The 11500-nt window shown below is 44.5% G+C and overlaps 1 protein-coding gene across 1 annotated transcript in view; it reads left to right on the top strand.

Annotated features, from left to right (window-relative positions):
- LOC102817446 (B(0,+)-type amino acid transporter 1-like) overlaps positions 1-8426 on the top strand; it is a 14053-nt gene extending 5627 nt beyond the window's left edge. Inside the window, exons 2-6 of the mRNA XM_006835307.1 lie at positions 1482-1615; positions 4064-4193; positions 5355-5479; positions 7207-7294; positions 8193-8426. Coding sequence (XP_006835370.1) covers positions 1482-1615; positions 4064-4193; positions 5355-5479; positions 7207-7294; positions 8193-8426 — 711 coding nt within the window. The remainder of the gene's footprint in view (positions 1-1481; positions 1616-4063; positions 4194-5354; positions 5480-7206; positions 7295-8192) is intronic.
- The last annotated feature ends 3074 nt before the right edge of the window (positions 8427-11500 follow it).

The following is an 11500-nucleotide window of genomic DNA, read 5'->3' as shown; positions in this document are numbered from 1 at the left end:
GTTGGTTGATGATGCATGGAGGGGATTGTAATCATGGCAATGAAATGATATACGATAGGATGAATGTAAAACTAATGTTCTCCCATGTAAACTATGACATAATTTACAATAAAACATTAAAAAAACAAAAAAAAACAAAAAAGAGAATGGAATTTTTCCACTAACTTTTTGAAGCCCCCTTATATAATGTTAAAGAACAGAAGGTGTGTTCATCAGAGACAGATGCTTAAATGTGGGGACAGTTCTATTTGTGGTGGGATACCTCTATAACTCTAAGGGAGATCCCCTTGCATCTTGGTAAAAATTAGTTCTTTTCTATTTTTTTTTTTTTTAAGTTAAAGTTTAAAATGTCAATTACGGCATGTCTGGTGCACAGTTTGGAACTGCAACCAGACCTCAGATACAGTTAGAGGTCCTGGTTACATCAACATTTGAGTTCCCAAGGTAAGCTTGAAGACCTCCAGGATATTGGGAAGTGCCTAAGACGTGCTTTTCTCATGGAAGTGCTTTTCTACTTTGGATTCTACAGATACCTGTCCAGGATTGGCCTGAGCTGGGAATATTGGTAATGCAGAAACTAGTTCTAGGGATCTAGGAGCAGGCCTCTTCCTTCCATTTTTTCCTGGCTCCAGAATAGTGTTGCAAGGCTAGGGGTGAGAAGTAGGATACAGAAGTTTTGCATTCTGATTTAATGATGTTTTTGCTAATTTCTCATTATTTATTTAATGCCCACTCAATTTATTTATTAACTGAGGGTCAGCTGCATGTTGAGGGTCCAACAGTGAAAGATAGCCCAAATGCCCTCAACCCCTGTGTCTGAGCTCTTCCTTACCCATCCTCTCCACTATCCTCATAATTTGCAGAGAGGCAGAGCAGTGAAGAGTCCCATTTTACAAATCCCTAATGACTCCCAATTTCCAGTTGAGAAAACTGAGGGTCAAAGTAGAACCACTAGGTGCAATGACCCTCAGTCTGGGCCTGAGTTCTGGGGACCCAGAAACTATGCAGACTTGGGTAGTTGGTCCTGAAACATTCTCACTAGATTGATCTGTAGATGGCAGATTGATGAGCTCTTTAGCTTCCCTTTGTCTTTGTGCCTCTGCTTTTGTGGTTGCCCCTGCTGGGAAGGTCTTTCCTCCCTACCTGCCTGATCTTCTTCCATTCTTCAAAGAAGGCTTAAGGATCTCCTCATTCAGAAAGCTTCGGGGGGAGGGGTGGGGGTCCCTTCTCTTTCCTTCCTCCCTCTGTCAGTCCTTCTGCACCTCCAAATCTCTAACTCTGTTCATGCCCCTCAGAACCTCTCAACATACCCCTGCTACATGTGTTTCCATGCCATGGAGGCTGTAAGCTCTTGAGGACAGGCACTTAGCCAGATTCCCCACCAGGGTCTGACATGATGTCCTGTGCCCAAGATGAGTTTGGTTTGGGGACTTGAGAAAGATTTGATTGGTGAACATGTGCTCTCTTCTCTGTTTCTGCAGCAGAATTTGATGTGGGCACTGATGATTGCTATTCCCCTGGTCACTGTCCTATACATTCTAGTCAACATCAGTTACTTGCTAGTGTTGTCGCCCAATGAGATCCTCTTCTCTGATGCGACGGCTGTCAGCTGGGGGTAAGTAAATTACAAAGTGTGTCCCTTGGAAAAAGAGGTAGGCTGTGACTCTGAACCAGACATGGAATCTCCCTCATCCTTAGTATTGTTCAATTTCCTTGATCTAGTGCTCATGAGGAATCTGTACCTGGACCAAGAAGAAGTTGTTTGAACAGAATATGGGAACACTCAATGTTTTAAAATTATGAAAGGTGTGTGGCAAGGTTGTATTCTTTTACCATACTTATTTAACCTGTATGCTGAGCAAATAATCCAAGAAATTGGGTTATATGAAGAAAAAAGTGGCATCAGGATTGGAGGAAGACTCATTAACAATCTGTGATATGCAGATAATACAACCTTGTTTGCTGAAAGTGAAGACTTAAAACATTTACTGATGAAGATCAAAGAGCACAGCCTTCGGTATGGATTGCATCTCAATGTAAAGAAAACAAAAATCCTCACCACTGGACCAATAAACACCATTCTTATCAACGGAGAAAAGATTGAAGTTGTCTAGGACTTCATTCTTGGATCAACTATCAACACTGACAGAAGCAGCAGTCAAGAGATCAAATGATGTATTGCACTAGGCAAATCTGCTGCACAAGACCTTTTAAAATTGTTGAAGAGCAAAGATGTCAGCTTGAGGACTAAGGTGTGCTTGACCCAAGCCATGGTATTTTCAATAACCTCATATGTATGTGAAAGCTGGACAGTGAATAAAGAAGACCGTAGAAGAATTTATGCTTTTGAGTTATAGCGTTGGAGGAGAACATTGAAAGTGCCATGGGCTGCCAAAAGAACCAATAGATCCGTTTTGGAAGAAGTGCAGCCAGAGTGCTCCTTGGAGGCTAAGTTGGCCAAATTTCATCTCTCATACTTTGGACATATTGTCAGGAGGAACCAGTCACTGGAGAAGGATATCATGTTTGGTAAGGTGGAGGGTCAGAGAAAAAGAGGAAGACCCCTCCCAACGAGATGGATTGGCCAAGTACCAGCATTGATGGACTCAAGCGTGGCAACAGTAGTGAGGTTGGCCCAGGATTAGGCAGTGTTTCGTTCTGCTGTGCATAAGGTCACTATGGGTTGATGGCACCTAACAACAACAACCGCAACAAGGATCCAGACCACTTTTCACTTATCTTCTGTGGCCTCTGAGGACACGTTGCCAGAGCCCAGGATTCACCTTTGTAATCGTACATACTGTGTGCCAGCTTTGTGCTTGCCAATTTCTATGTTTCAATATTGAATTCTAGAGTCATTCTGGTTGGCCCTAGGCTGGGCCAACCTGTGGGGGAGGCTAATGTGTGGGTATGGTCTCTATCCTTATAGAACTCACAGGTAACCTAAGGAGAGAACCACGTAGATCATGCTACTACTAGGTTAAATTATGTGGTTTAGGCTTAAATGCCCTGGGGGTTCAGAGATGTGAAGGCTGAACCAGACAGACTGGACTTCTTAGAAGAAGTGGAACCATGTTTAAACAAATCAGTAGGAGTAGGATGACTAAGAGATGGTGGAGCATTCCTAGTCCCAAAGAAAAGCACAGAAGTGGAACTAGATGGGACATGAGTAGCTGATGAAGCCAGTGGCTTGTTTAGAACAAAAAGTATATTTGGGGATCAGGGAGAAGAGTTCAAAGACCACTCTGAAGGATGCTGGAAACCAAGCAGAGGAAATAAGCTAATGTGGAAGGAAATGGGAGCCAGAGTTGGATCTGAATTTGTAATTGGTCAGGGAACAAATGATAGCAACGGGATCAAAGAATCACCCTGCATGAGGTCAACCCTGAGCAGAGAGGTCTAGGAAGGGGAAAAGATTTGAAGGATGGAGGCCTGTGAAGGAGACCAAAACATAGAAGACAAGGATGGCATAAGGAGAAGGGATGATAGGGAGAGCATGAGAATACAGGGAGCTGATTATTCAATGATACCTGTGGTAGTCACATAGCAGAGGGTCTGACAGAGTCTAAGAAGGGGGAAGATGAAGAAAACAAGGCACCATCTGTTCTTGGTTTTAGGTACTCCTGGCATTGCCAGGGCAAGGGGTGGGGTGACAATTAGAGGTAGTGCTGGAACACAGAACACGAGAATCAGTCAAACACAGCCTAAATCAGAGATGATCAAGGAAGATCTTGGCCAAGTTCCACAGTCAAAAGCTATAGTAAAGAGCCAGGCTGGTCAACCAACAGAAGACCGGGTTATGCAGGGTATGAAGTTGTGCCCTTGAAAAATAATTCTTGATGAAAAAGTCTCTGGGTTGTGAGCAGTGAAGATGTCTGTACACTACCAGGTGTATTGTTGCATGGATGCTGAGCAGACATTTTAAGGGGATAGAGCTTCCGTATCATTGTATGCTTATCTAAAATTTACTTAGAATTAATAGCTTGCTCCATTTCTGAGTGTGACTTTGCAGCATTCCAGACTACTGTCAGAATTCTTCCCCTGAATCCCTGTGTTGTTCTAGGAACCAAGTTCTGGGAGCCTGGGCCTGGTTGGTGCCTGTGGCTGTTGTACTCTCGACATTCGGTTCTGCAAATGCAGCATTCTTCAGTGGAAGCCGTTTGTGCTATGTGGCTGGAAGAGAGGGCCACATGGTGAGAGATGGAGTCTGGAATGGAGCCAGGTGGTGGACTGGTGGGAGGGGTGCTGGAAGGATCAATAAGTCAACCTTTCTTTGGCCCACAGTTTAACATTTAGCTCAAAACAGAACTTCCCTATAAGCTGCATCCTTCTTTTCTTTTGGAGAATGGGACTGAAATATTCCATATATTGTATCTTCAAATTCCCAAAACTCTTGGGTTTTTGGGAGAGCACAGTACTGGGTCATACTCTGTGGAGGTTGGAGGTAAAGGTTGTAGTAGAGACATTTGTATTCACTTCCAGTAGAGCAACAGTGGGGAGGAGAGATGGGAGCAGTGCCAATGCCTACCCCCTGGGTTCCCTATCTAGGGGTCTTTCTGTGTCACTATGCTAGCTTTTGCTGCAATGATGTTGAATAATGGCCAACCCCAAATTCTCAGTGGCTTACATCAAACATGTAAGTTTTATCATGAGTCGAATAGATAAACTATGGCGCAACTACGGATTATGGGTTGTTTTCTCATTCCACACCATGAGTGTCTTCTGATTGCAGGACAAAGCAATAGAGACTACCTGGGCATTTTAGCCTATAGCAAGTGTCAGGAGTGCAAGTGACCAGAACCTCTTCTTAAGCCATTTCTGTGAACATTCTATTGGCCAGAGTAAGTGACATGGCCAGCGTCAGTGGATGGCAAGCTAGAGTCTTTGATGGAGTTGAGGAGGAGACTAAACATTTGCTGACCAATTACAGTGTGCCACAATCACTCAATACCCCATCCCCTGTGCCACCCATACCTGCCTTGTCCTCTTCTCCATTCTCCTCTTCCTTTTCCCTCCTTGCCCCTCTTCCTGTCTGGGGAGCGAAGAATAGAAAGTTGTAAGACCTGGCCAAACATTGCTACAGTTCTTCACATTTCAATCCCACACCTAAAGCTGTTTGGATGTTAGCTGGCTTGGAGGCCCAGACTTTTGAGAACCCCTCCCAATAGACATCTTGGAACTGGTCACCCCAGGTGAATCACAGGGACCTATATCTAGAAGTTGTGGTTGCTGATAACTATGAAGTTGGTATCCAAAAATGCACTAGGCAGGGGGAGAGGGTTGGAAGCTCCCTTGGGCAGATGCTCACTGCTCCTTTCCTTGGGGCCTGCCTCATTCTTGCTTCTCCCTCCTAGCCCCAACTTCTGTCTATGGTTCATGTGCATCACTTCACGCCAGCCCCAGCACTGATGTTCACTGCTGCAGTGGCTTTGATCCTGATCATCCCAGGAAACTTCAGCACCATTGTGAACTTCTTAAGGCAAGTGAGACTGTTCTTTTAGGCCAGGTGTCTGGAGCCTCTATTTGGACATATGCATGCACACTTCTGGAAGTCCTGGTTCATCACCCTCATACATGCACACCCATTTCAACATTCTTCCACCAGCCACGCTTCTAAAAGTAAATGTGCCTCCCTCCTTTATTACTGTTTCCCAAAGTTCAGTGAGACACATGCTTCAGAAGGACACTAAGAGCAGACAAATTAAAGGCTTATGCTGTCTGTGTCCCTTATTTTTGGGAGCGGGGACAAGAGGTTGTTGTCTTTTCAATTGTTCCTTTATTCTGTCTCCAAGATAATGTTAAGGAATATTCAAAGATTACCCACACCACTGTTGCCCTTGGCTGGGGTACGATTATTCTTTGTGGTCTGAGCCTGAGTTCTAGACTCTGACCCAGGATGTCTCTCTAACTCAAGGACAGACCTACAATCAAGCTGTTTAGGTGCAACCCATTACTACATCAAAGTGGAGAGATGTTGTAGAGAGATGTTCTGACCCCCTTAGTTACCTCCCCTCAGGCAGCAAACACTGGCTGTTGTGATACCTAGCTATCATTTTATAACCTTATTTGAAGCAGGTCCTTAAAGCAGCAGGCATAATGATTGGCCACAGAGGAAGTTCTCAAGAGTACCTTTTCAACTATCACATGTTCTCTTCCTTTGTTGCAATGAATATAATTAATCTTCTAGAACTGGACATACTGCACTGGATGTGACTTTCTTAACAACAATAGGTAACAGGCATGGTTTGTTCTTTTTATCTTTTTCCCTTGAGAAAGAATAAAATCATTATACGGTGAGTCACTATGTGGCAAGAAAAAAAATCAAATACATGGTAGGTGAAGGAAGTCTTCAGGCTGAAATGGATATGACTGATTGTCTTCAAGCACAGAGTGAGAACTCTAGAATGAGCTACTCCAACAAGGAACTGGCATCTCCCAGTGGTGATGGCTTCAAAAGATTCTGAACCTGCCTCAAGGGTAGATGAAGGTTTCTCTTGATCCCTGGTGGCATTGTGAGTTAGGCACTGGGCTGCTAACTGCAAGGTCAGTGGTTCAAATCCACCAACTTCACTTTGGGAGAAAGACGAGGCTTTCTGCTCCCATAAAGATTTTACAATCTCAGTACTCTATATAGGGTCACCATGAGTTGGTATCGACTTGATGGCAGTAGACTTGGTTTTTGATTTTTATGTCAGCTATGGAAAAAGCAAATACTTGGTAAGACAGAGGCAAGGGGTTTCTCTGGATGTTCAGTGGTCTGTCCCCAGTCACTAACCTAAAGAGAATGTATGGCATGTGGCAGAGGGGACATTTTGCTATGAGTGCTCTGGTCCCTAAGAGGAACACAGACTTCCCTGAGTTCTCACCAAATAATCAAATATACTCGCCTTTTCGAGAAACACAAATCATGCCTCCTTCCCTTTGAACATCGTCCATCCAGGGGCAGCCAGAGAATGCTTGACTTGCAAGGGATCTCAGTGACTGGGTTTGTAAGTGTGCTATTTTCTGCCTGAACACAAAGGTGGCTGGAATGGGCACCCTCCAGTGCATTCTTCTCCTCATTCCAGTCTTGCTTCCTTTACCGTTTAGATTGAATCGAAAAAGGACTTGCTCCTTTGCCCTAGGTTTGTCCCCAATAGGTCAGCCCCTCTTGTAGGCTCACCTTTGGCAGGGCCTAGTAATGAGCAGCCCATGTTTTCCTTTCAGCCTCATAGCCTGGCTCACCTATGGAACCACCATTAGCTGCCTCCTGTACTTGCGAATGAAGGATAAGAATCTTCCCAGACCTTATAAGGTAGACGTTGGGATGGACATTGGGCTTCTCCAATCCTAGACTGCGGTACAAGGCAGGTCTTTGGGTCACAGCCTCATTCAGGGCCCAAGGAAGAGTATAGGGAGTTGGCACTGTCATTACATTTGTTACAGAATTTCTATACTTTTGGGTGCAAGGCATAATGTGTAGGCTCACACCTTCTTCTCTGTGGCCTTGGGTGGGGTAGGGGGAGGAAAGTGGGTGGAGTGGTAAGAAACTGAAACTCTGGGCAACAATTCTGGTTGCTGGGATGGGTTTCTCCTCTGGAGGACCTTAAGAGACAGATGTAGAGAGGATGAGAAGCATGTGCACAGTTAGGGTCACATGTAATATAGAGAGGATAATGTTGTTGTTAAATGCCATGGAGTCAGTTACAACTTACAGTGAACCTGTACAGGGTTTCCAAGTAGCAGCTGGTAGGTCTGAACCACTGACCTTGAGATTCAAGCTGACCTTTCAGTCCAGTGCATTATCCTGCAGCACTGATAATGCTGGGTAGAGGAGTCCTGGTGTGGTGCTTAGGATAAACACTCGACACAAGGTCAGTGTGAACCGCTAGGTCGGTGGTTCAAACTTACCAGCTGCTCCTTGGAAGCCCTATACAGGGTCACTATGGCATTTAAGGACAAAATTTGTCCTTTGATAGCATTTAAGGACAAAAAACTGCTGCTCTCTGGAGTGCCTTCTGTAGCCCAGTAGGTGTCTACTCTGGTCTGGGCAGCAAAACAAAGCAGGGCCTCAATGAGAGGAGCTGTTGGCAAGTGGAACCAACAGGAAGGCAGGCAGGAGGTATAGAGTCCTGAGATCATGCACCTGCCCCCCATGCCCCTCGTCATCATCCAGATCCCAGGGTCAAATATCTGCTTTGTGCCCACTGCAGGTTCCCACCTTCATCCCTGTTATCATGTTCCTGGCTTGTGTCTACCTGGTGTTGGCACCTCTCATTGATCATCCCCAGATGGAGTTCTTTTATATCTTCCTGTTCATGCTCAGTGGTTTCTTGGTGTACTTCCTATTTATCTATTTCCAGAGGTACCCCAAGTGTTTGCAGACAGCTACTCTGCATCTCCAGCTGCTCCTGGAAGTTGCTCCAACCACTAAAAATGTTGGTTGAAGAACTGGACAAGTTTTGCACTGACTTCTTTTCTCTGTCCCCATACAAGTGGCCGTGCCAAGTCATCCTTAGTTGATGATACATAATTCTAATAAGCTCTTTAAGTTCATGGAGCTTTGGGTTATCCACCCAAAGCAACAAACATCCCCTTCTCTAAGAACTGCACCTGACTGGTGCTATGTGACCGCCTCTCTGGCTCATAGCAATTTGCAGTCCAAGTGGTTACCATCTCTTCTTTTGGGATTCTGGAACTAGAATTCTGTGGTCCAGTAAAAAAGAGGATGATCTCAACAAGAGGGATTGACACAGTGGTTTCAATAATGGATTCAAACATAGGAATGATTGCAAAGATGGCAAAGGACTGAGTAGAGTTTCCTTCTGTTGTATGTAGGGTTGCTATGAATCAGAACTAACTCTATAGCAACTAACAACAAAAACAACAACAATTTAGTCTCCGATGGCTGTTTGATTTGAGGAATTGTAAATCTTGGGGATTTACAGTTGAGCAATCGAAACCAAGTGGAGCCGAGAAGTAGAGAAAGTCACTGAATAGAGAAGAATAAAAGAAGATATACAGTGAGATGGTGTTGAGACATTATGTGGCACCAAAGACTGATTAGGGAGAATCTCAGAGGATAGCAGACTTGATCCCTGGCTGTGTCCTAGCTTTAGTCCCTCTCTTTCTGTGATCCAATTGCCATTTGACTGTACTTCCTGCTTTTTGATTATCTGTAACAATCTGATACCTTATAATAAATTTCTCATTTTTGCCTCCAGTGAATTTGAATTGGTTTTTATTTCTTGTCACTAAAAGAGTTGACTCTGACAAAACTTCCTGGTCAAGAAGACATGATACTTCAATTACTATTTAAAGATACCAATTGGATTCAACAGGGTTAGAAAAAGAGACAAGAGGAAGGGCTTATTGGCTTTGGGTAAAAGAACGACAGTGACCATTTTAGAAGAAAGGGTGAAAAGTTAGAATCAATTCCAGAAGGCTAATGTAGTTATAGGGCAAGGTAGAGACAAGGGAGAGGAGATATGTGGTTGTCCAGTTGGGAATGTGGGATAGGAAGAACTACAGTGTCTAGGAGAAGATAGACTGAGAACCCAGATCTTGAATGCATCAGAGATGGTGATGATAAAAGGGAAGGGCTGAGACTGTTGGTCAGTGTCTCTGCTCCTGAAAACTGGACCCAGACAGCCCACACATGGCTGTGCTTATGTTAGTATATCTGCCACAGATGCAGTGTGCTTTCCATGAGCTTGCTTCTGAACTCTGAAGACATGATCAGTGTATTCTGAGGTCACAACTTCCAGTAACATTTTAGGAGAGACCTCACATACCTTCTCTTCCAAACTATATAACCTGCCTTGGAGATAAAAAATGTACAAGACAGACTAGTTTTATTCAGTTCCTTGTCAAAGATGGTCATGAATTAGGCTCAAAGGTCCCCAGGAGAGGTTTCTGGACCCCTCCAGTAGAACTTTGCCCTTTCTCCTCTCCTCTCCACTCCCACTAAACTATGCTTGTACCTTGTCAGCCTTACTGGGCCTTGTACCTTGATGGTTGATTGTGTGCCATATTCCTCTGCTGGACTGTGGGCTTGGTGGGGGTGGGGTGGGGTGAATTCTTAGATATACGTCTTCACTTGTCAGTTCTCACCATGGTGCTGTGCTGGACTCCTTGCTAATCAATAATGCTTGATGAATCAAAAGATGAGATAGTTGTTAAACGATGAGAGAATGAATCACATTTGGAGTTTTAAAGATTTGTGCCTATTTTCCCTATAACCCCTGCTCTGTTCTAGGCTCCCTGGCCCTGACCTGAGGAGGTACTTCAAGGGAATACGTCTTCTAAGTCTTGTGCAATTACTCTCCACCTAGCAGTAGATGTATGCCTCCAGGTGGGGAGTGGAAGTTGGGGGCTGAAATGAGCACTGGTTTGGCCATGAGTGATGCATACCAGTTAGGCTATGTCCCACTTTGTGACTCAGTTTCCCCATCCTTTTTAGGAACGACTGCCACTGAATTGCAAAACAAGCTCCCAGGCCTCTTTTTATGGTAGAAAAGACTCCCTGGGCAAGGCCATTTACCTAGTCATATACTGCCCGGAGTGGTAGATGTCCTGCCCAAGGCCCCTCGTCTAGTCCCAGGATGGTAGTGAGGGAGTGATCCCAGATGGGCATCTGAGACTTCTTAGGAATTGTGTACATTGACTTTCTTACTCTGAGTCTGAGATGTGGTGATGGTCTCAATGGTTAGTTCTCTATATTGTTAGTGATGAAATGGTAAGTTTCATGTTTTGGCCTTTGGACTGAAAATAATACTTTGGAAAGAATGTGGACTGATCAGAACAGACCTCAGTCTTCACTTTAAAGGTGGCAATTACTTGGAAATAGCTGGGGCAGGTATTGGCTGGGATCCAGGGGGCAGGGCACTGTCTTTCACCCTGCATCAAGCTCATCAGCTGTTTGTGCTTGTGGCACAGTGTGGTTACTCCTAGAGTCACACACATGAAATTCTTTGAACTCCTTTAGGGTCATTTACATGGCTCCCATTGAGTTGCTGTTATTGTTAAGTGCCATTGAGTTGGTTCTAACTCACAGCCACCCTGTAGGGTTTCCAAGGAGTGGCTGATGGGTTTGAACCACTGATCTTGTGGTTTACAGTCCAATTTTTATCCTACAGGACTTGTTATGTTAAGTGGCTTTGAGTTGGTTCCAACCCTGTGTAGGGTTCCTGAGGAGTAGCTGGTGAGCTTGAACCACTGACGTTGTGGTTCAAGCCAACTTTCCAGTCCAGCGCATTAGCCCACAGTGCCACACCAGAACTCCTACAGGAGTTGTTGCTCTTGTTAAGTGCCATTGAGTCATTTCCTACCCATAGCGACCCTATATAGGGTTTGTTGTTGTTGTTGTTAAGTGCTGTCAAGTTGATTCCAATCCATAGCAACTCTGTATAGGGTTTCCAAGGAGCAGCTGGTGAGCTTGAACCACCAACCTTGCAGTTCAAATGACTTTCCAGTCTGATGCATTAGTCCACAGCGCCATACCAGAAATGGAAAATCCAAA

Source organism: Chrysochloris asiatica, unplaced genomic scaffold (genome assembly GCF_000296735.1).
Source record: "Chrysochloris asiatica unplaced genomic scaffold, ChrAsi1.0 scaffold00016, whole genome shotgun sequence".
Classification (NCBI taxonomy): domain Eukaryota; kingdom Metazoa; phylum Chordata; class Mammalia; order Afrosoricida; family Chrysochloridae; genus Chrysochloris; species Chrysochloris asiatica.
The sequence above is the reverse complement of the archived record's forward strand: the minus strand, read 5'-3'. Positions and strand labels throughout refer to the sequence as shown.